At 35.7% G+C, this 24,579-nt stretch overlaps 3 protein-coding genes across 6 annotated transcripts; 1 reads left to right on the plus strand and 2 right to left on the minus strand.

Moving 5' to 3' along the window:
* Positions 1 to 1,173: 1,173 nt before the first annotated feature.
* Alg3 (Alg3, alpha-1,3- mannosyltransferase) lies at positions 1,174 to 4,454 on the minus strand. Of its 2 annotated transcripts, XR_015546042.1 has the most exons (3): positions 4,015 to 4,454; positions 1,938 to 3,937; positions 1,174 to 1,477 (listed from the first exon to the last, which is right to left on the minus strand). XR_015546042.1 is itself a non-coding variant. In XM_011066971.2 (2 exons), the coding sequence occupies exon 2, from the start codon at positions 3,930 to 3,932 to the stop codon at positions 2,622 to 2,624; it is 1,311 nt and encodes a 436-aa protein (XP_011065273.1). In that variant the 5' UTR covers positions 3,933 to 3,937; positions 4,015 to 4,454; the 3' UTR covers positions 1,174 to 2,621. The 2 variants fall into 2 exon arrangements, 1 of the variants encoding a protein (XP_011065273.1); XM_011066971.2 differs by having other exon boundaries at positions 1,174 to 3,937.
* A 117-nt stretch (positions 4,455 to 4,571) lies between these two features.
* Manf (mesencephalic astrocyte-derived neurotrophic factor) lies at positions 4,572 to 7,121 on the plus strand. Its single transcript, XM_011066970.2, has 5 exons — positions 4,572 to 4,755; positions 5,316 to 5,419; positions 5,497 to 5,621; positions 5,703 to 5,844; positions 5,929 to 7,121. Exons 2-5 carry the CDS (start codon positions 5,335 to 5,337, stop codon positions 6,105 to 6,107), a joined length of 531 nt encoding a protein of 176 aa, XP_011065272.1. The 5' UTR covers positions 4,572 to 4,755; positions 5,316 to 5,334; the 3' UTR covers positions 6,108 to 7,121.
* On the minus strand, positions 7,002 to 24,573 carry LOC105152596 (sushi, von Willebrand factor type A, EGF and pentraxin domain-containing protein 1). 3 transcript variants are annotated; one of them, XM_011066969.2, is made up of 33 exons: positions 24,110 to 24,248; positions 23,282 to 23,703; positions 22,228 to 22,515; positions 21,721 to 21,976; positions 21,086 to 21,271; positions 20,275 to 20,439; positions 19,945 to 20,127; positions 19,487 to 19,702; positions 19,218 to 19,418; positions 18,861 to 19,109; positions 18,378 to 18,629; positions 17,998 to 18,207; positions 17,806 to 17,900; positions 17,367 to 17,691; positions 17,098 to 17,310; positions 16,607 to 16,768; positions 16,244 to 16,540; positions 15,916 to 16,058; positions 15,603 to 15,702; positions 15,127 to 15,340; positions 14,899 to 15,056; positions 14,692 to 14,780; positions 14,520 to 14,629; positions 14,007 to 14,179; positions 13,712 to 13,926; positions 10,505 to 10,712; positions 10,218 to 10,391; positions 9,864 to 9,955; positions 9,634 to 9,770; positions 8,467 to 9,367; positions 7,844 to 8,015; positions 7,444 to 7,632; positions 7,002 to 7,367 (listed from the first exon to the last, which is right to left on the minus strand). In XM_011066969.2, the coding sequence occupies exons 2-33, from the start codon at positions 23,558 to 23,560 to the stop codon at positions 7,189 to 7,191; spliced, it is 6,831 nt and encodes a 2,276-aa protein (XP_011065271.2). In that variant the 5' UTR covers positions 23,561 to 23,703; positions 24,110 to 24,248; the 3' UTR covers positions 7,002 to 7,188. The 3 variants fall into 3 exon arrangements, with proteins under 3 accessions (XP_011065271.2, XP_087265217.1, XP_087265216.1); XM_087409091.1 differs by lacking the exon at positions 24,110 to 24,248 and adding an exon at positions 24,354 to 24,573 and having other exon boundaries at positions 16,244 to 16,768; XM_087409090.1 differs by having other exon boundaries at positions 16,244 to 16,768.
* Positions 24,574 to 24,579: the final 6 nt, after the last annotated feature.

The raw sequence follows: 24,579 nt of genomic DNA on the forward strand, positions 1-24,579 counted from the left end.
TTAATTTTCATTGTTTTTACAAGTACCTATATCAAAATTATTAAATTATTAATTTTTACTTTTTATATATAATTTAACATTTTTATAAAATATATGTAAGGTTGCGTATTAAAAAAATTGTACATAAATGTTATAATTTATAATTACTTAGTGCTTCTAATATTTTAAAGACAAGAAATGCGTAGGATACAAATAACCCAATCATAATATAAGGATTTATATCAGTAGAACTTGTTCGTAGATAATAATTGTGTAAGCACTGTAAGTATTACATATTATCCATTGATCATCACTCCATTTTCGTTTTTTTTTTACATTTCCTGTATGATATACATTGACTTATACAGCATAGCAATTATCGTTCATTACATTAAAACTCGTTACGAAATAAATACTCGCTGTAATTATAAATTAAAACGATATGAAAATGTTAAATTTTATCGTAATATAAGATACTAAAAAAATTTTCGCATTATGTTTTTTTTTAATTTTACTTGCAAAGTATATTCATTAGTACGTTCAGCACTATAATAAAATAAGAAAAAACATAAATGACATGATATTCAATGTATTTTTATTATGAATATACGTAAAGACATAAACGCGTTTGAAAAACAATATTTCATTTGCGCGTTTGAACAACATGTAATCATAGATTTTAGATAGATGTAGAAATATTTAAATATTTAATTAACACGCTTATTGACAATTTTTTATCAAACTTCAGACTGTCATTTACACAATTATTACAATGCTTTATATTTTACAAATGAATATTGATATTAATCTGCGAAGATTATCTCGGATATATTTATATCTGATATATTTATATCTGATATTTTATGTTTGCGAATTAAGCAATATTTTTAGGTATTATTTTGCATAAATAGGGAGATACCTTACAAGTATGCAGTTTTTTATTGCAAATATAGAAATAAAACTATAACAAATTTATTTCTATATGCTGTAGTTCGGTCAAGCTATAATTTATTAGGTAAACATGATCGTCTTTTCAAATTAGCTAAAATTATCTTCACACTCATCTTAGAAAGGAAATTTAAATGGTAAAATAGCATAGCATTTTTAATTGACTTGCAGTAGCCTAATTAAGTGTTATGTCATATTCAGCTAATCTTTTTTTTCAGTGTATAAATAAATAGATGAATAGAAATGTACGGATTTAACATTATTTATTCCGTTTAATATACAAAAGATATATTGTACACACGGACTTTTATAAGTAGACTGCTAATTGCGCCTCTTTGAAGACAGCGCTGGGCAGCGATATATTTCTCTTACTCGCACATGTATAAATTACATGAATAAATTCACACGATACTCACAAACAGGCAGAGACGTTACGACCGCCTTTGGCACCCTACAATGGAATTTGCTTTTGCACCCCATCACAAGGATTGCTAAGGTCTTTGAAGCACCAATCTCCCGCCACCAATCTCCAATGACAACGAACCAACAACTAAAAAAAAATAATTCCACCAATTTTGTATAACATAGGAATATGAATACAATAAATTTCATATTTTCTTTTGTAATAATGTATTTGACGCTTAATGCAACATACTATTATATTTTCTGGCTTTAGTATTTTTTGAAAAATTCTGATGACGTCTTCAGTTGTTATGTAATCAAGACTGATTACGTAATCAAAACTGTTCGCCAATTCTTTTTTAATTAATATTATAGCTATATTATTGCGTGACCGCGATTGCGTCATTGTATTTCTCAAAAAGTTCTTTATTATTTTTAATTTTTAAAAAGATACCTCTACAGTTATCACAGACATTGGCACAATTAATAAGATCTGTAACTAAATTAAAAAACTATTGCTAAATTTGAAGATTTCCAGAAAACTACTTTTAGTTAATTCATTTAAAATATAGTAAGGTAGAGCTTTATAATTATAAGAGTAGCACTACCTATTAAAATTTTGCATCCTTCCAAATTTTGCGTTGGAGCGTATCTGATTTACCTTGTAACGCCTCCGCAAACAGGATACATACATACGCATATGGGACAGCTAAACAAGGACAGCTCAGAATCAGATTCATCTCTTTCTATCGCATTGAGTCAGTCTATTTATATAAGTCTGTGATTGTATATGTACATACATATTCGCATGTTTGTAGATACAGACTAGAAATTATGCAAACTATTTAATTATGGACAATTAGATACATAGATATCGGATGATGGACATTAAGTAACATCGGATGGAAAAATACATGATATGAATATGTATTCAACTTTATATATTAAGATGGAATCACATGATGCTCGATTTCTTGAATGATAGCATGCAGTTCTGATATCATGCCTGTTCTGATATATGCTAGAATTCATTCAAGCGTTGAACGCTGCATATACATAATTTTTATAGTTATTATAGGTTACTTCATAGCTTATTTCCTTGCATGCACCAATCAAAAGAAATAATTGCTAATTTCATAGTTATCTGTCAAACGTCAAACTGTATGCATCAAAGCAAGCGTAGCAACATGCATGTGTGCATGCATGCGTGCATGCTTATCATTCAAGAATCAAGTACCGTGTGATTCCATCTTTACATTAAGATAGAAATGCGTCATACATGTGTGCAGCCTTCATTTCTCTTTCGCATTATTCGATCTATTTTTTAGGATGCCATATAGCAAAATTATGTGACATAAATGCAACGCCGCGCTGCTGAACACCGTGCTCGGATACGTGTTCCAGCACAATTCTATCACGCCTAAAATGGTTAATTTAAAGATAGTCTTATAGTCGGTGCACCACGCAATGTACGGTAATGTATGATAGTACCATATATAGAATTGATAATGCAACGATCTGCTAAACATAATGCCGATAAAATTCGCAACAAAAAGAGGATAGACAAATAACTGACTTACAGTAGACATATCTACCTTCTCTTTCTTACGAAGTTGAGGCTTCAATTCCTTTCCAATGTGTTTTAACTTTACATACGACTTCATGTAACTGATCCAAATGGGCGCACAATACAGCAGCGTTAACACATGCAGAAGTAACAGAGAAACGTGCAAATACGGATGTACAAATATCTCTTCAGGTAAGAACCTCCAATTTACAGTCCACCTGAACTCGAAGACTCTACCCAAATTGAAAGCGCCCTTTATATAAGCGATCGGATTCTCTAGTAAGAATGGAAGACCAAGAATCAGCTGTATCAAAGCGCAAATAGACAAATGTATCAATGTTTTGAACATTCCTAGCGCGCATAAGTAAGTGACAAGAAGCGCTGGAGCAAACAGCAGTATGTTCATCTTGATGGACACAGCAAGACTATATAACACGCTGCCCAAGTACCAGCGATTATCCAAGAATGAATTGATAGATGCATATAGCAGCACCATCGCTACTGGATCATTGAAGAGTCTCAAAACGAATATCGAGTGTATTCTGTAGGAGGTACAGCACATCAAGATGAGAACGTAAGGCGGCACTTTCTTGGTCCGTGCATAAATCCGGAAGACTAGCATCAGCGTGATCACGTACAGTGTCGCGAAGACGTACTGCGCTATCTTTACGTTGGTGCCATGAGAAGTTATATAATAGAGGCTGGAAAAGATGTAGACAAAACCAGCAGGGTAAACCAATGGTCCAGTGTCACCTCGCAGTTTCGAGTAGTCCAACGTGCCATTCAGGAAACCCTCAACTTCTTGCATATAGGCCTTCCAATCGATTTCAGTGTATGGCACTGTCTGGATGATTACTGCATTCAAGACGATTTCCAGAACGACGAATAATTTGACCGTCAATGATAGTTTTTTCGGATCGGTGAGAAAAGCGACGAGTTGCCGCCATTCCACGTAATTCTCCAGCCAGCCCTTGTTACTCCTCCTCGAAGACCTGCCAGCATTGAGGTTAGGTCTCGCCTCCCTGCGTGGCGCCATTCCGTCTGCAACGCGTGTCTGTTATTTTTTTTCAATTATGCTTATAAACAGACTCGCGCAGATTTCCAATAGTGAATATTACCTTGGTCCCTTTTCCGTGACGTCCTCGAGAGGTTAACCGCACTTACGATATCGGTTCATCCGCGTGACAATGAATAATCAGCTCGTCGCAGCGATAATCCATCACTTTTCGTCATCGGACACCCATGGATGCCGCAGAAAAGATACTTCTCTTTCGTTTTTTACGTATCAAGTGACAAATCTGTGTTTTCCTCGATATAAATGTCCACAGAACTTTATTGGAGTAAACATGGCGATCGGAAGGTAAATAGAACCGGCTGCTCCATTCAGTCCCGTGGTTTCCGTTTCTCGAGCTGAACTTTCCGTCACTTTCCAAATTATTCGCCCTTTCTTTCCATCTAATCGGTCCGGTCGAATAACTGTTTCAGTTCGAGTGCAGAAAATGCGAGAGTGCAGCAATATACAGCACAATCATAGTGTATTTATCATCATGAATATAAATCCCCTCTCACTCACATCGCGCGGCGCGCGCGAATTGCGATGACGTCACGACCAATCGGCGCGCGCGGACAGCAGTGACGTCACGACCAATCGGCATGCGCCAGCTGGGATTCCGGGTTTTTGACAGAATCCAACGTGTCGCGAACAGTCGCGAAGCTCGGAGGTGAACGACGGCGGTGGACGTGTCGCAGGATATTTCGAGGAGTCGAAAGTGTGAATTAAAGTCACCGCGCGTCGCCCATCTACCGAACGACGGAGGCCTCGCATCGGAAATACGCTAATTTTCAATCCGATCGCAACGGTACGTAGCACGCGCCCGCGCGAAATAACCTTAAATCTCTAGTCCAGAGACTAGACACTTACGTGTCAACATTTGACATCTCGCGTTTTTTTCCGTCGGTATTCTCGCAACTCCCTTTGTCCTTTTGTCATCGGCGACCGTTAGTCACAAAATCTAGGAATCTCGTGAAAGTAGAAGCTTGGAACGTTTCCTTTAGCGTCTTCGGGGACGCTCAGAGTAACAGGGATGTTGTGATTTTGTGAATTAAAATATTTGTAATTAAATTCCGATTAATTTAAGTTAATAATGAAAATTTATAACGTAGCGAGAGATCGCTTTAATCGACTTTTTCATGTCTTTTTTGTGATAGATAAACATATTTAAAATGTTATCGAAACTTTAGGTTGTTTAATTTCTTATATGGCTTATCTTCTTTTTCTTTTCACATTGGAAAAAAAGAGGGAAGATAAATAATGCAGGAAGTTCAGCTAAAAAGACAGACCTTTTGATTTACATGGTCATACGATAACACTTGCATATTTATTTACATTTTTTTGATTAAAAAAAATTTTAATTAACAGAACTCAATAAAACAGAAAGATGAATGCGTCGGTGTCATTAATACTTTCTGTATTCCTTGGAATTGTGTGTACTGTTACAGCATTAAAAGAAGGTGACTGTGAAGGTGAGAATCTCTCTGACATTTCCTTATATATAAAATTTATATATGCTTTTTATGACATTCCTTATCTAATTTTATAGTATGTGTTGCTGTTGTGGACAAATTTAGTCAGACACTAACGGCAGATATTAAAAGTGACCCTAAGAAGATTGAAGAAAAATTTCGAGAATTCTGTAAAGGCACTAAATCAAAAGAAAATAGATTTGTGAGTATGAGCCCTGTAGACAAAATAAATTTCCTCGGTCAATTGTTATAAAATAATCGCAACTGTTTTATATGCTTCCAGTGTTATTATTTAGGTGGATTAGAAGAATCTGCCACTGGTATCTTGGGTGAGCTGAGTAAACCACTATCATGGTCTATGCCTGCAGATAAGATATGTGAGAAATTAAAGAAGAGGGATGCTCAAATATGCGATTTGAGATTCGGTATGTATAATATTTGTGCACTCTCATCATTCTTGTTGCAAAGTCGAATATTTTGTTAATGTTATGTTACTATTTTTGTTTCAGAGAAACAAATCGACCTCAATACAGTAAATTTGAAGAAGTTGAAGGTACGTGATTTAAAGAAGATTTTGAATGATTGGGAAGAGACGTGTGACGGTTGTATAGAGAAGACGGACTTTATCAAGCGGATTGAGGAGCTCAAACCCAAGTACTTTAGCAGCAGCTCGAAGACGGAGCTTTGAAGGATGATTCTTAATTTAGACAAGCAATTAAGTTAGGATGGCTAAAAGTTCTGTTTCTTCTACGGAGGAATTGTTTACAGCATTTAGGATATGTATTATCCGTGTCAATATACGATTCGCGATATAGCTATGTTCTGAAAAAGTTTGTCTTTAATGACAGTCTTACGAACTAAGACATTTAGTTTCCATTAAATGGAGTAGTTTAAATGAGAATTAGCATGAGACAAACGATAATGGGCAAATTTTGTTATGCATTTTTATATCTCAATAATTTCGAAGGACATATGTGTTAGTAATCTAATTTTTCCTTAAGGTAGCCATGCTAATGGATCTATTTTATCGAAGGTGCTCCATTTTTATGACATCATTAGATATAAATTAATATACGTCGTTTATATACGAAAAATTATTTTCACACAGTATTTATCTTTATCTTTATGCTCTTCCTCAGGTAGTGTAGTAATACGCAAATACGTTTGTACGGTATGTTCGAACAATACTTCGTACCAAAACATAAATACGGTGTCAAACGATGTGTGTAAGAAGTACTTTAGCCACAACACCGTTGAACGTTCTTACAAAATTAGATTTTTTTTTTTTTCGTTATCCATTATGCACGAAATACGAACAAAATGTACAACTAAACTTATGAATCTTATCTCTCATGGCCAGTATGAACTGTCTTATTTGAACGTGCAGGCTTAACAATGCCAGTTTTTGAGATAAGAATTATTTGTATCGATATACAACTTTTCCAGTAAAAAGAAACAAAAAAAGAGATGATAAAAGTATAATATGTACTCGAGGTACAATATCCTAAAATTAAAGATTACGATAAATCGCGCATAAATAGATAAGGTATTGTCGCATATCCGAAATGTACTACTCCGAAAATTCCAAAACTGAATTATTTATTTCATGATAAGACTGCGTAATTACGTTTTCTACATTACATTCATGAGTCTTGATACAAGAGGTCAAACAAATAAAAAAAAGCATGTGTGTTGTTACAAAGGTGGAGATTCTTCTCTCTTTCTTTCTCTACGAAGCATTGTACTAAATCCTTCTTGGCCATTTTGAATTACACATTCCTATTTCCGTCACATTTTGGCAACTCGTTCCACTTCCCATCGGCTTGACACGTAATCATCCCCTTCTTCTCACCATTGAGACATATATATGTCAATTGATCTTGAAACAAGTACGAACGACCGTAGAGCGCGATTCCGTGCTGGATCTGTGGTTTGCCACACGATATTTCTACAAGCGATAACAATGCGATTTAAATATTATAGTCTCCTAATGACAAGTTTGCAATTTTTTTACATATACATACTGGAGCATCTGCCATTCAATCTGGACCATTTCCCGCTTCCTAAACATCTTAGACTTGCCTGCCCGAATACACGATAGCCCGGGACACACTGATAAGAGATCATATTGCCGAAAGTGTAATTCTGAGTTCCGTCTACGTCACTCTTCAATATTGCATTAGCGAGAATCGGCGGTTTTCCGCATGCTACAGCTAGAATGTTCAACATATGAACTTAGAGATGTCTAATCTCCGTTTCCATCAAGTAGATTAAATTTTACTTCGGTTCGATTTCTCTTCATCTTTTTTTAATTCTTAGAAGCAGAAAAAAATGAAGAGTTAATTGAACCGAGATTAAAGTTGAACTACTATTGATGAAAATAGACATTAGAGCTTGTAGATAATTTAAAAATAAAGAACATACGTTTGCAGGAAGGCAAAGCGGACCACTTTGTGTCCGATAAACAAATAGATTGCTCGGCACCCTCAAGAATGTATCCATGACGGCATTTAAAAATGATGACGCTATTGATTGTCCTGTGATTATTAACGTTATCAGTGTTGTTGCCATTATCGATATATCCGTACTCCGGTATCTGAAATTAATTGGAATTTTATCCTGGAAATATGTGAAGCTTAAAAATATTGTACGAAAAGGTAGATCGTATCCCAGATAACATTTATGTTGTATGAAATATCTAAAAGACGTTTTTTAGATGTCTTATGTCTAAAAGATATCTAAAACATCTTTTAGATATCTTACAAATGATATCTCATAAATGATATCTCATAGATATCTCATAAATATTATCTGGGATGTATTTCCTTGTATTATTATTTTTAACTTGGAACATTTGCCCGTTTCTTCCAACATAGATTAATTTAAACAGATTAATTAACTCGGTTGAATTTATTTTTTATCCTTTTCTAAGAGTTCGAAAAAATAAAGAATAAGTTAATCTACATTCGTAGAAATAGATATTAGTTAATTTTTTATTCTTTCCTGTCGATACTGATGTTATCTATTGGTGTTTTCAGAAAACTTACTTGCGGAGGTGCACACGATCTATCGCAGACGTCTGTCAAATTATTCAGTAGCTGTTCGAGGATAGATTCTTTCAGCGACAAATTTGAAACTTCCCATTTTGCGATCTTATTGCACATCCATGTTATATTTGAAATTGTCTCATTGACGATTAATTTGTGGAGGTTCATCTGTGCGTCATTTCGACACGTTAAAACTATTCGTCCTTTATAACTATTTCTTTCGACGAAAATGTCGAAATCTTTGTATCGGTGCGTAACATTTTCTTTGCTGTACTGTTTCTCGTCTAATTCGAATAATATCACGTCTGTGTTGTTGTTCTCTAAGGTAGTTTCGTTTTCCAGTTTCTTGAAATATTTAAAAATTGGATGTTCCTCGACCGAACAATTACGCGGCTCGCAAGAAGTGAAAGTCGAGGACCATCTCTCCTCCTCGGTACACGTTCTGATCTGGTCCCCGACTAGTTCATATCCTAGATCACAGACAATAACGATTTCTGCACCGGAAATGAATGTTTCCGGAGGAATCCCGCTCTCCGCGTCGCTCTCATTACTTCTTCTTCGATCGGGTTTCCATGTAGCGTCTTCTTCCATCGGAATTTCAACCGTGATGTTATCCGGTTTCTTGAGGAAAATTCTCGCGTCTGCCACGCGATCTGGCCAAGGACACGTGCGCGGAACGCAATCAGGAACAAAGCTCGTCCAGGTGCCGTTTGTGGAACATTGCAGCTTGAATTCCGTCAGATTATGATTATTGCGAAACTTGTAGCCGCGATGGCAGGAGAATCCAACGATGTCATTATAATGATACGTTCTTTCGGAGAAGTTGTCGATGATGTTACGTTCGGGATCACGAACGGAAGTTGGATCAGAATTCGAAGGGATGATGTAGCCATGTTCTATTCTATATTCGCAGAATGTTAGACGATTCTCAAATATTTGTTAAAAGAAACTACCATATTTTTATGCAATATTATTATGTTTTTTAAATAAAACAATATCTTTAAGCAAAAGGTACTTTCTAAATTCTTAGAATCTCCCTTTAAATAATGAAAATTGAGTTAGTTTTGAAAAAGAGTGACTCAATTTTCAATCTTTAAGAGTGAGATTTTATTCTTTGGAGTGATAATTCATTTAAAATGTTTTAGGGAATATGTTTAAAGGACGCACTGTTTTGGCAAGGGACATCCATAGGGCGTGCAAGATGGTCTCTTGTGATCCCAGACACCAATGTCTAGGCAGGTCAAGTATCTCTCTCCTATTAAATGGTATCCAGGATTGCATTTGAACTCTAACTGCTGGCCAGCCTGAAATAATTGAACAATTCAAAATGTAGGACATTTCAACGTCGTGATGTTTTCTTCTTTCTTGATTCTTTTATGAATGACAAAAACGCGTACTTGTAATATCGTGACATCGTCTCTCTCATTTTCTTCTAATATATATTCTATGTCACCATTTTCTGGAGCGAGTAGATTCTTGCACGTCGTTCCTGTTGAAAGATGTAAATTTAGCTGTTAAAGTCGTTGAACCTTGACTCATATATTAGCCCTGCTGTTCTGTTCAAATGTATTGTTCGATCGTTAATATGATCAAAATTAAAGCCCTGAAAATGATTTTCACAGAAAAAAGATCTTACATTAACAAAGTTATTAAGTACTAAAGAAAAGTTTTTGAAATATTGGTAAGAAAATTAATTACATTTTAGATCAAATAAAACAGAACAACAAGTTTAATCCAAGTGCGATTGTTACCTATGCAGATCGGAGGCAGCCCAATCCACTTTCCGTCAGAATTGCAAATGCGATGAGGATTTCCGCGAAGTTCGTAGCCCTCATTACAGGAATAATATATCTCGTCCTCGAACAAATATGATTCTCCGTAAATGCGTCCGCGCGGAAAGTATCCCGGGAAGCCGCATTTTATTTCTTCGAACAAAAAATCACCAAGCCAGAATCATTTAGATTTCACGGTCAAATCAGTTCTGTTTCACACTTTCTTCTTTGTGTTATAACACGAACACAAAGGAATCAGAACTTACTCATGCAGATCGGCGTATTGTATCCTTCCCACTGACCATGCTTGAGACATTTTCTTCTGACGGATCGGTATTCCTCATTGCCGAATCGAATTACGTATCCATTATCGCAGTAATATGTTATCTCAGACAGATCCTCGCTTACTTTAACGTTACCCTTGAAGGGCACTACGGGCAGAGGACAGCCATGACAAAACGGACTGGCTAAAATCTATATAAAGATATGAGATATCAATCATCACTTATGATCCATCATTAAACTTGAAAAAGAGAGAGCTTTTCCAAGCAGACACAACAAATCACAATAACATCAAAATAATATTAAAATAAATCGTAAATATTAGGTATATAAATTCCCGCCATTAATTATCACAATTCTTTTATTAATATATAAGAAACAATGGTTTTAATCGAAACATGGTTTGCCGTTTGTATTTATCATCTTTTGTCGTTTAGGCAGCATATGAATATCGCGGCGAAAGAATGTCTCGTCTTTTGATGAGATGAATTCATTGATCCATTTCTTGATATCTGCTTTATTTTGTAAATATGTTTTGGAGACAGTGTGCTCTCTCTCTCTCTCTCTCTCTCTCTCTCTCTCTCTCTCTCTCACAGTGTTTGTTTGATTTTATAAACAATATGAGGCCTCGCATTGTGGAGCAAAATGATCTTGTCGTTTCAAAATAACTTCAAAATAACGTTCGTTTCTCTTCAATTGCTTAACTCAAACTTTCAAAAAATTGATTAAAAAATCGTTTAAGTCAAGAAATTCAAAAAAAGCGATCGATAATTGTTTTAAAATGACGCAGTCAATTTGCTTAAATAGCATTTATTTGCCATTTTAAAAGAAAAATTTTTTTTTATTCAATTGGATTAAAAAACTACACTTTCCTGTTCAGAATTTAGAATTTAGCAGTATTCATGGTGCACAAAAATAGTCGATATTATTTTTAGATTCAACTGAATTGAAAAATTGCATTTCCTATTCAGAATTTTAAATTAAGCAGTATTCACGATGCACATATACACACATACATCCACACAAAATACTATAATATTATTTTTAGAAAATATTATTGAAAGGGCATAGAGATATGCAAATCCATGCAATTCTTATAAATGAATAAAAATGCATTCAGGATTGAAAAGGATTCATTTTAACATTCATGAATACGTATTTCTAAAAATCTGAATACATTTTAATCCATTTCAATCCATTCTTGTTTGCTGAGTATTTATCTAGAGACCCTTAAGGGAATCTGGAAAAAACATTCGCCATGATGATGCAAACTAGTGATTTTTATAATAAATTTTAAAATATAGCGTTTTCAGGGTTATGTTCAGATTCCTACTCGAGTGTCACCCAGGTATCACTTCATCCTTGTTATTTACCGAACATTAAACATAATAAAATTTTGCAGCATAATGACTACATCAATCAAAACTTGAACATTGCTTTGCCAGACTCTCCCTTGAGGATCTCTATTCGATACAGCACAGCATCTCTAAAACGTTACTTTCAAAATGAAGTAGATGTTAAAAAATGAATCGACGACTTCATTGAGTCAAGGAGGACATTCTTTCGCCACGCATTCAGGCAGCAACCAGAAGGATGGCAAAAGGTGAGCTCTATAAAGCTAGCAGAACCAAATCAGCAGAATCAAATCGGAAGTTAATTATGAAGTAACTAAAAATTTCAAAATGGAATTAACTTGAATAGACTGTGTAGTTAAAAAATTCGAGTTCCATTTTGAAATTTTCAGGATTACTTCATAATTAAAATGGAAATATAATAGACAGTGGGAATATAATATTCTTAAAAAATTTTTTAATTAATGAGTTGATGATGAAAAATGTTCATAAAAATTGTAAACAAATGGAAAATGATTTATTTATATAAAAATGATAAATTAAAAATAATCCATCTATAGAACAATTTAAGATCTTTAGAATCGGAGTTTTAATCTCGCATTTTAATTTTGCATTTTTTTTGCATGACTAATTTAGATACATAATTATTTAAATGTCCGCATGAGTGACGTTTTTTATAAAACGCAACTTACAAGCGTCAATAACTTCACAAAAAAGATTTCACATTTTTTTCGCGAAACATATGTCTTTTATTTTTATCTGTAGAATAAATATGTTAGCAAATTAAAAAAAAAATAAAATGATGTTTCAAAGATGCACGGTTTGATGTAGAATAGAATAAGTATATATTAATAAAATCATTTTAAGGAGAAAACATATAAAATATTAACTTACTTTCAATGGTACAAATTAGTACAAATTCAATTGTGTTAATTTTTGCCCTTGTATCGTTTTTTTTTATAGTCCTGCCAACTTAAGTATTAAATTAGCAGCGCCACACTGTTTTCTTGCAAATGACACAAAATATAAAATTGTTTTTGGCAATAATATTCTTGAAGCTTCCACGGGTGCTTTTTATATAAAGATTATGCGTTTCGCGGATTTTCTCCGTGTCCAGATCCATTCTTGAAATGCTAATGTTTCGTGAACCTTACAGTTCATTTCATCACCTTGATGAAAATAAAAATCAGAGCATAAGTCGAATATAATAAGAGAGTAACAGAAGCGTAAACAAAACTTCTAGAAAGCGAAAATTGGAACAATGAAATATAAAAAAAGCATTTACGCTTCCTTTACATTTTGATGTTTCAATTTTCGCCTCCTAAAAGTTTCGTTTAAGCTTCTGTTACTCTCCCATTACATCTAATTTACGCATCGATTTTTATTTTTATCAAAGGAGGATCAACAGCCTGATACTGTTTTTGGCAATACAAAATAGTACAAATTCAATCGTATTGATTTCTGATATTCTCTTTTTTTTTCTTTTATTTTGAATTGGTCCTGCCAGCTTAATATTAAGCTAGCATCACCACAATTTTTTTCGAAATAGCACACGGTACAAAATTATCATTAATGGTACAATTTAATACAAAATGAGTATTAAAAAGTCCGATTTGATCCTGCTGATTTGATCTTGCTAGCTTTATAGAGTTCAAAAAGTGGTAGATGCAAACAGACAATATTTTGATTAAAACAATTGTATTGTTCCTTTTGCGTTAATAAAAGAATTTTGATATTTAATGATTAAAAAGTGACTTTCAGTGACTCATTTTGGAGTAATTTTGTCATGATGACTTATGTTTTGTTTGAATTGTAGTTTGATAATTAACGTATAATTACCACGATGTCACCGTGAATGTACTGCCGCATCTGCGCCCAGGCCACGAGGTTCCCGTGATACTTCTCGCAGCTGTTCCATAGTTTCGTGACATCACTCTCGTTCAGGACGACGTCCCACATGTCCAACAAGCCGAGTCTCCCCAGGAACGCTTCCGATTCGGAGAAACCGCCACCCAGGCGATCCTGTTCCTGCCCGATGACGAGGGATCCGTTGGCTGGACGGGACGATGTCCGGGATTTTATGATTTGCTTTAGGTGTACGGAGATAATTCTTGACGATTACGCGTGTCATTACCTCGCACCACGGCTCCTTGGGCCAAACCGATGCTGTTGTCTTTGAGGATTCCGTCGACAAACACACGCCAGGAGCCGCTCTCACTTTCCCAAGTAACGCACAGGAAGTGCCAGTTACCATCGTTGACCTTAACATCGGTGACGATTTTCTCCCCATTAATGTACAAGACCAATCTGCAATGACATTCAACCCGGGAGAGTTCGCTCGCAATCTAACACGTGCCAGTTCATTCAATTCGAATTGAATGGAATTAATTAGCAAATTTTTCATTAAAACACACGCAGAAAAAATAATTTTGTTGAAATATCTAAAAATTTAGCTAGAGATATAGATTTGAAAATTATTTTGTTTTGGAAAATCAAAATAACTATGCAGGAACTCAAACATGATGAACTATCCTGCAAAAAGTCTTGATATTCTAACAACCAATTTGAACACCCTCTATGTATTTAACTTTTTAGATACTTCTACCAAATTTTTCTTTCTGTACACTGAATTTCTACAAGTAATTACCCATTATAATCCGTCAGTGTGAAGGCGTTGTCATAAAACGTCGTTGCGTACGACAATATCGTTCCGTAGTTGAAAGTATCCAACGATTGCAACCACAGGCAAACAGACAGCTGCCAAATCGGTGAATTTGATAAAACTATCTATTACGATTATTACGATTTTCATAATTTACCTGGAGAAGATCTCTCGCGGGTCCTTTGGCGGCCACATAATCCGTCGTGCCGGACTTAGTAAAGTGCATCACGTAATCGGACGATAGTTCTGTTAAAACAATTTTTAGTTTAAGATAAATATCTTGTATCTCAAATTATTACTTAAGAAACTTAACAAAATTAAAAAAATAAAATATTCTAGAGATATTCTTGAAGTTTTAACTTACCAATTTCGCAGTCACGTCCTGTGAAAGGAATCGGACATTCGCAGAGATAATCGTGAACGAAGTTAATGCAGTGTCCATTGTTCAAGCAAGGCAAGTACTCGCAGTGATTGATCTTAGTGGCACAGTCCTCCCCCGTGTATCCTTCGGGACATTCGCACCTGGATGATTATATTGTATACATACATATATATTGACTTCATATCTTTTAGCAAATTATACGCAGACTACCTGTAACTCTTCCGTGTTGCGTTCTCCTCTTTGACGTTGACGCAAATCGCGTTCGAGTGACATGGCAACCAGTCGCAAGGTAACAAGTTGCAGTGTCGTCCCAGAAAACCGGGTTTGCAGAGGCATTGCCAGGTACCATTCACGGTACGGCACATGGATCCTTCCTCACAGGGCATGTGATCACAGTGATCCATCGAAACCTCGCAGAATTGACCTAAATGAGACCCAACGAAAAAACTCATCGTGAGTATTATTAATAAAATAAAAGCTGTAATATTAAAAACAATAATAATTATTACCCTAGAAGCAATTTATATTGGCGATACATTGGCGCATTAATATTGGCTTGCATTAAAGATATTGGACCAATATTAGACCAACATTGTGCCAATAAATTATGCTACTAGAGTAATGTTTTTTATTACAATAATTATTATAATGAAGTATATAATAATTATTATAATGAAAAACATTACCTTCAAATCCATCTCTGCAATCGCAAATGAAATCGTTCTCGGTGCTTATACATCTTCCACCATTCTGGCAGGGATTGGTGTAACACTCGTCCACGTAAATCTATAAGAATTATTTTGCCGATCTTCTTAAGCCGGATTCGACAAATACAAAAGATTAACTTTCATTTCAGCTTACTCCAATTTTTAAATTAGAAAAAGATATAAGGAGTAAGTTGAACCAAGATTAAAGTTAATCTTACATTTGTGGAATCGTGCTTTAATCCGGATTTCATTGTTTCATTGCAAATATTTAATTTGCAAAACGTATTCTTACCTCACAGTTATCACCTGTGTAACTGCTTTTACATACACATTCGTATATCACAGAATTATTCAGATACTGCCATGTTGTGCACATCCCCTCGTTTAAGCACGGTGAGGAGTCGCACGGATCCTTAAACTCCTCGCATTTCGATCCTGAAAAAATAGATCCGTACGCGCATAGCGGAAAAACGTGTTAATTTTATTTTAGAATAAAATAAAGGAAAAATTATTAATAATAATATTTAATAGCTTAATTAATTATTAAGATTATAAAATTTAGAAAAAAAATTGAGAGAGGACGGTGCTATCGCGTCTCACGATTACGACTTTTAACGTACCCGCATAATATTCGCGACATTCGCAAACGTAGCCGCTTTCATCTCGTAGACATCGACCGCCGTTTAAACACGGATCCGTCCGGCAGTCATCGATTTCTTCATCCCGGATCGGTAGACAATCACTGATATCTATGGAGCCGCGCTTTTCCGTCGTTACGTTCGACGGACAAGGCAAGCATTGGCTCTGTCCGTAGTTCGGCTGATAGAAACCAATGTCGCACGCAAAACAAGGTTCCATGCCCACACGTGATCCGTGATATCGTTTGCGTCGAGAATAATATCCTGGTCGACATACAGCTGTAGGAAAAGAAAGGGAAATATATAATAATGCCGAGTCTCGCATTTCCGGCTTGAGAATCTTACGAATGCAATCTTTCAAAGCTCTCGTGTGCATCCTCTTCGTGAAGGTGTATTCCGGACAAGGCACACACGTCAACGAAGCGATCGCATCCTGGTACTCGCCGAATGGACATGGCTGGCAAGTTCTGGTAGAGGAATTGTAGAAAGTCCCCGCGGGACATTTAACTAAAAGAAAATATTACAATTGAGATGTACTTGTATACGAAAAGAATAACTTTGCTAAAATATCCAAAAATTAAACTAGATATAAATCTGAAAATAATTTTTGTTAGATCAAAATAATTATAATATAAAAAAATTCAAGCATAATAAGAGCAAAAAATTTTGATTTTAACAATTAGTTTAAGCATTCTGCATAATTATTTTGATGGTCTAACAATATTATTTGTAGATCTATATCCAATTAAATTGTTAGATACTTCAACAAAATGATCTTTTTCCTGAATTTGTACTGGCAGATATCCTTGATGATTTTCATCTTTTTTTATGCTCACCACAACCGTGTTTCTTTAGCACACTACCGGGATCACAAAGGTCCTGTGGTTCCTTGAAGACGAAGTGCAGATTCAGGGCGAGCTTCGCGATCTCCTGGTTGGTTCTGTTGTCAAGCAAATTTAATTTTCCCACCTGCGCCATTGCATCGATCTTCTCTCTCAGCTTCTGCACTCCTCGTTTTGGATTCTCGTAGTTCTCTTCTATTATCTTACCTGCAGGGAATTTCTTTGCGTGTTATCTGATACGCTTCACGAAATTTATTTCTTACCTATAAACTTAAATTTAATTTCTATTCTATTTTTTTTCCGTTTAGATCTGATGTTGTTTTTGTTAGGTTCGGGGCTCAGTCTTATAGCTGCGCGTTTCAATCTTTCGAACAATGTTGTTTCAATATCTTTAAAGGTATCGGTAGACCGAACTTGTTTATACTGGAGCTCGAATCTTCGTCTTCTTATTAAGTTATCTTCAATATCCTTCGACAATGATAGATCGTCTTCACACTTGGGATCGAAGCTAACCAGATCGCACTCAATGTCATTATCGCATATTTCCAGGAATTTCGATTTCAAGTCATTAGCAATGTGCTTATTCAACTAAAAGGGACATTAGAATATAAAAGTTGTATATCTATTTCTATAAATCTTATCATTCTATTATGCAATTTATTCTATAAATCGTATTATTATATATTAAATATAAACATTCACTTCGTCAAGAGCAGGTTGATTGTCGCATATCGCGCTTCCGTTGCTTTGTAATATCACATCCCCCTCCTGAGATATTATTATGGGTGTTTGCGTTTCTAATCGATAGAAGAAATTATTATTTTGTAAAATATATATAATTATGTAGTTGAAGATGCTAAATGACTGATAATTTCAAAAATTCAATATAAATACCTGAACATTCTGGCAGATAGTTACTATTCCACATATGATTGCTTGAATTACATTTCAATAGCAATTCGTCATTTACGACATTGAAGTTTACTGGCTCGATTGCAAAATCGTAACCATCCTCGCAAGCAACGACGCATCGTGTTTCGCGATCGTCTGACGAAGAACAGTTCAATCGACCATTCGCTGGTGCTTTCAGACTTTTACACACATCTGGAAAAATCACACAATACAATTTTAATAAATAATATTATTCCTTACTTAGAAGTACTGAACAAAGCTGCTTTTACTACTCGATATAAGCAATTAATCATTATCTTCCAGTATTAAATTTCTGAGAAATACATATTGTTAAATATAGTCATTAATGAAAAGATATGTACCTTCTACAGTAATGTTCAACACGCAACTTGCCCGATTGCCGTACTTGTCGGTCGCGTTATAGAAGACCTTCGTACGACCGACCGGAAAGAAGAGATCCTGGCCGGGTTGATGACTTTGATTGACGCGCACGGCAATCCTCGAATTGTCGTAGAAGACTGGCTCGTCCCACGTCACGTTTGCGAGACCGTTACCGAAATCGGTGTAGAATATTGGCGGATCGATACAGTTCTCGATTGTTGGTGATTCCCTGTCTGCAAACATTCGCAAAAATACTTATTTTTCACGCGATATGTTCTTTTCAATGATTTATCTAATGACTTTTTGATCCAAAAAGGGACCTAAGAAGAAAAAGAAGAAAAGAAGAAGAAGAAGAAAAGAAGAAGAGAAGAAAAAGAAGAGAAAGAAGAAGAAGAAGAAGAAGAAGAAACGCGTTTCTTAGAGTTTAAGTAATATATACGTTGGAACTTTCGCTTGCAGCTTACCAAGAACTTTAACTTTGAATTTGCATCTAGCTTTGTTGCCGCTCGCGTCTTGTGCTACATACACAACGATGCGTGTACCGATTTTTATCTTCCAGGGTAGAACGATGTGCGGTTTCGTCCATATAATAGGAGATGCATCGGTGTTGTCAGTCACCTTAGGCACTGTCCAGTTCACGTAAGCGTAGCTTTGCCCCTTTTCAGTCTCCTCGATAACGTCGGCCGGGCACTCCAAAGAAGGTGGCGTTTTGTCTATTCGTGTTCGAAATACGTATTACGCTCAAAATTAAACTTGGATTTAATATAATCGAGGCTTAAATTCATTTTTCTAGTGCAAAAATGCTTGATTTTGATATTAACCCACGCATCGATTAACGCTGTGACGCTGAGACCAAATTCCCGTGCGTCCGATGCACATTCTGTCGGTAGGTCCTTCTAGGATGTAACCCTCGTTGCAGGTGATCGTGCAATTAGTGGCAAAAGGCACCTTCGCTGGCCCGATGCAAATCTCCGGAGTGATGTCGCCGTTCGCGATTTGCGGTAAAGGTTCGCATTTCACAGCTATCATAAAACATTGATTCTGTGTTAATATTCTGAAAAGTACAAGATAATATTGTCCTTTTTTTTACCTTTGCACGTAACTTTCAGACCGTCCCAACGAGATAAAGGTAGACAATTGCGCACTTTGCTGCCGCGAAGCTGATAGCCGACGTCGCACCGAAACTGGCAGCGTGTATCGATCGGATACACGGTGGAATTTTCTTTAAATTGTTGCTGATAGTCCTCGTCGTGCTCGCATTTTACGCGGCCATGCGTCGGTGAGCGTAAAGCCGAACACGTCTTCACTAAACAATGTAAATAATTAAAAATCTAATTTGATCCCTCTTTTAAGGTACACAATAATAAACGTACGTATTATATTGTTGATTGGGAAATACTATTACACGTACATGTAACTTAGTGTTTGCTAGGAGCTAATAGCAAACTTACGTTATGATGTTATTTGTCATCATTTCGATGAGAATTTTTAATGAGAAAATTACGACAATAAACTTCAGCTTGTAATCTACGGCAGTTCTTTACTTACGCAAGCACTGCGGCTCGTTGCCGGACCAAGCGCCGTCTTTGCCGCAAAGCCGGATGCTGTCCCCCGTAAGATGAAAACCTATCCTACATCTTACGCCACACGCCGCGTGTACCACGTTACTGCAAGCGCTCGCCTTCACCAGGTACCCGTTGTCGGGGATCCTCAGTTTCGGACATGTTATAGCTGAAAATAATATCCATCCTATCTCGCGAATAATTTTGCGAATAATTTGTATTTGTGAGGTATTTGATTGCGCGAGAATTGGCGTCCTTTAAATTAAAATTATCATACGATTATTCTAAATTTATGAATGCACGAGCAACAAATTACCCTCGCATTTGTAACCATCTGTGATAAATCCGGAGGCGCAGACGCAGTCAACCATTGAGGTCGCGGGGATCTTGATGGTGATGTGATTTGCGTCTGGACAGGGTACGCATGCAGAGGTGGAATCTCCAGAGGTGTTCGCGAAAGCATATGTTCCGTTCGAGCAAGCTGTCGTGGGCATACAAACAGAGAATATAGTATAAAAATATATAAAATATTGCCTCTATAATAACAAATACATGATATAGAAAAAAAAATTAAAGACGTAACAACCGTGAATTGTACAAGTGCTATACACAGTACATTTTATTCAAGGGACGTCCTAGGAATGTTCTTAAAATCCCAGCAAATGAGAATGAATTAAAATGAATTAAATGTTTTTTCTATCCGAATGTGTATTTAAAAAAAAAAAAAATAGCGAATACTTTTTTGGGGATTTAATTGGATTCAATTGAATTCAATTAGATTCAATTAGATGCAATTGGATTGAAAAACTGCATTTCCTATTCAAAATTTTGAATTGAACAGTATTCACAGTGCACAGAAAAAGCTAATATTATTTTTAGATTGAAAGGCATAGAGATATGCTCCATGCGATTCCTATAAATGAATAAAAATATTCAGGATAGAAAAGCATTTATTTTAACATTTGTGAATCAATATTTCTGAAAATCTGAATCCATTTCAATTCATTTCAATCCATTCTCGTTTGCTGGGAATTCTTTGATCATCTTTAGTACATTCCTTAGAGATTTGAGTTGTATGAGGCGTCAGATATCAACAGATCAAAACTCGTTCGCTTGTTACAACCTACGTTGGCAAAAACCTCTGAGACCGGAACCGAAATAGCCAGGCGGGCAAATGCAAGCATAATGTCCAGTCGCGGTACCGCAGGTACAGGTCGCCAATTCGTCACAGCAAGTCCGGTTCATGTTGTCCGAGCAGAGGCTGTTGCAATCGGTCGGCAAAGTCACAGCCACGTACTGCCCAGTCTTCAAATCTGCGAGAAGTGTCGATTCATCATTTAAAACTAGTTCCTTTTGTCCCAATAAAAGCTTCATGATGTTTTTACAAAGTAATGCTTTGCAATTCTTATGCTTAACACGATCGACTGCTTAAACTCTATTCCTAATAATTTTAACACTTTACGCATTCAGAATACTTATAAAATATAGATACTACGCACTCAGAGAAAAACATAGTGATAGCAACTCTATAAAGGTGACAATTATACAAGTTTTATATGTAAAATTAATATACATATATATATGTATATAATTGACTAAACTATATAACTTTTATAGTTGCAATAATATATAAATTGTAAAAGTAGTTTATTCAACCATATACATACATAAATTCTATATATTGTATAGTTTTATATAATCGCTACCACTATATCTTTTTCTCTAAATGCATATGCGTAGTTTTCGATGGGAAGAAACACACCGCTATGCAGAGCGCGTCGCGCCAAAGCCTCAAACTCCGCGAAGCTATCGAGGAGGTAGCTGTGAGTGTATTCGGGATGACTGGCGATGTCGTGCAGCTCCTCTACATTTCCTGTACGTATTCCAAACGTGAATACAATCGCACCCGTGTTCTTCAGTAGGTGAGCCGCGGGACGCGGATCGCCACCGTTGCTGAAGCCATCAGTTATCAGGAACACCACCTTGTTCGCCGCTTCACGACTCTTCTCAAGGATCGCCTTGCAAACAGCGGAAACAGCCATAATTTATCAAAACCGTATTTTATCAAGCCCTAGTTGAACTTGTTTTTAAGAAATTATTATTTTGTTACAAATGCAAACATTAGAACTTATTATATAATACAATACTTAGGGCGTTTTTCAGCAAAGACACAGTATAATACAGTGAGTCATTACATCCTTGTTGTTTGCTAATATTAAACAAGGATGAAATGATTCATTGTGTTCTTGATAGAAAACTGTGCCCTAACTAGTGCCTCGAGAAGCGCGCCACGCGTATAAGTTCCCCCGCCGCTATAGGTGATATTGCTGAACTGTTTGTTCAGCAAGTAACACTTGTGATCGTTGGGTCCATGTCTGGAGATCTGATCGATGTTGCGATATACGCTGCCTCGACCACCGAAGGTGACCAGGGCGATCCGTGCAGCCAACGCGTCCACCGTAAAATCCGACAGCAGCTTCGTCACGAAGTTCAGTTCACTGCGGAAGTTCTCTGCACCGATCGAACCGGACGCATCCACCAGGAACACCATTTCCACCTGGTACCGAATCATTCGAATTATAATTGGAAGATTAGAAACATTAGAGCCTAGACTTTTGACGTTCTTCACTTTTCTTAAATCTTGCGTTGAACTTTGAGAGGAAAACAGAGAATAAATACATTAACTTTGAGAATCGATTGTGTATCTTGGAACGAAATAAAATTTGGAACGAAACAAAAGTGAAAAAATATTCATTAGAATATTTATAGCAAGACTGCATTTCAAAACGTCTTCGCCGAGAAATTTTATTTGATATAATAAGAAAATAAAAAATAGTTTAATAAAGAATATTAATTTTAGAGATTAGGGGTATATTGTGTGAGAAGATATTTTTTGATTATTTTTTATTTTAATAAGTTAGTTATATTATATCTTCAATTTACAAAATTAATATTTTTATAAACTATAAAATATTTTTTATTTTTTTAGATATTATAATTTATATGCAAGTTTTTTTTTATAATTTCCTTAATATTATTAGTTTTAATATATAAACATATATTAATTATATTAATAATAGTCGAGTTATTAGTGTTAAATATTTCAATAATCATATATATTGTTATGATGCAAGTAAGTATAGAATTTTATTTAATTTATTATTTAATTTTCAGGGTATTAGAATTTGGATTGTTAATGATAGTTGTTCGATTTAGTGGAAATGATTATATTATATGTTTAATTTTAGAAAGTTTATAGTATTACGTTTTAAAATGTAGCTCAAAATACACAATCGAGTCCTTGCTCTATTATCTTCATCTACCTGATCAGTCTTATTTCGCAATTGATCTATGTGCATCTTTAATAGACGAGACAGGATGTCCATCTTGCTCAGCATCCTGTCGGCGTCGTCCAGGTGCTTCCGTTGATTCTCGTTCGTCTTTTGGTCGAAATTCAGAAAAGTCGACGAGACATTGTTATCGTTTCTACCGTTCTCTACACTGTTAATCGAACCTCCATCGTCGTCGTCGACGCACTCGGCAAAATTCGAAAATAGAGAAAGCACTCCGATTAGCAGCGGTAGAATTCTTGAAAATCTCATTGTTACGCTTTACAAATCACCAATAATGTTAAATAATATCTCACATTTGAAGATGACCTTTTGTTTTATTATTGCAATCTATTTACGGATCGCATTTAAAGGCAAGTAGATCACAAGAGAATGCATTTTCTTCCCATTCTTTCCTGCAGATACAAATTTTCTCAGAATTTTATTTTTATATAAATTTCAGGATTTTTCTGAATTAAAAAAAAAACTTTTTTAAACTTTCTCGAAAATTTTTTAGACTTTTTAATATAAATTAAAGCACTTTTCAAAATTGCCAAGAAAGTTTATATCTATCTCTTTTAGGATTCTCCATAAATGTAAGTTTTGAAATGTTTTAACATTTCTCATTTTACATATAATTTCTGAAAAAATATTTTTTTAAACTTTCGCAGATTCCGTAAGGTTCCAAAAATTATAGAATGAGAAATCTAAGAATTCTTCTTTAGTTATAATATATCAAAAACTTTAAGAAAAGATGTAGACTTTCTCAATATTCTCGAAAAATGTTTCAATTCATATAAAAATTCTGAGAAAAATTGTCACCAGGATTAACTAAGCAAAGAGAAGAGAAGAAAGCACAAATTGAGAGATTCTATCGATCGCTCTGAGGATCGGACGTTGTTTTCGCGTTCATCGTAACAGCCACGAAGGAAAGGATCGCGTCGCGGGGACCAGTCGGTTCTCTGGTGCATCCAAGAACGCGAAAGCACGACAGATCGGATTCGCATGGAGACGAAGACGTAACTGAGAGCAATGGAATCACTGGCTATAAAAGAACATAACGCACGATGCGAAGACAAGGGGACCTCTGTTCCGTCGAGTTCAGACGAGTTCCTTGACGCGGGCACGTGTCTGTGAGTGATCCACGCGGCTGCCTTCTCGGCCAGTCGAACACGATTCTATTGTATTCGCCGCCAAGCCGCGAATAGATCCAGACATCAATTTCTATTAACGTTAATTCGTACTGACCATCAGACGACCGCGACGACTGCGAAATAGCTCCGCGTTTGCGT

The sequence above is a fragment of the Acromyrmex echinatior genome, chromosome 8 (genome assembly GCF_024713525.1).
Source record: "Acromyrmex echinatior isolate Ae372 chromosome 8, ASM2471352v2, whole genome shotgun sequence".
In the NCBI taxonomy this organism is placed as follows: domain Eukaryota; kingdom Metazoa; phylum Arthropoda; class Insecta; order Hymenoptera; family Formicidae; genus Acromyrmex; species Acromyrmex echinatior.

Coding starts and splice junctions, on each gene's coding strand:
- Manf (XM_011066970.2), top strand. CDS start 5,335: ATGAATGCGTCGGTGTCATTAATACTTTCTGTATTCCTTGGAATTGTG. Junction 5,420..5,496: donor AAAAGAAGGTGACTGTGAAG/GTGAGAATCTCT, acceptor CTAATTTTATAG/TATGTGTTGCTGTTGTGGAC. Junction 5,845..5,928: donor AATATGCGATTTGAGATTCG/GTATGTATAATA, acceptor TTTTTGTTTCAG/AGAAACAAATCGACCTCAAT.
- Alg3 (XM_011066971.2), bottom strand. CDS start 3,932: ATGGCGCCACGCAGGGAGGCGAGACCTAACCTCAATGCTGGCAGGTCT.
- LOC105152596 (XM_087409091.1), bottom strand. CDS start 23,560: ATGAGATTTTCAAGAATTCTACCGCTGCTAATCGGAGTGCTTTCTCTA. Junction 18,208..18,377: donor GTTGAACATTACTGTAGAAG/GTACATATCTTT, acceptor TGATTTTTCCAG/ATGTGTGTAAAAGTCTGAAA. Junction 14,781..14,898: donor AGGACGTGACTGCGAAATTG/GTAAGTTAAAAC, acceptor TTGTTTTAACAG/AACTATCGTCCGATTACGTG.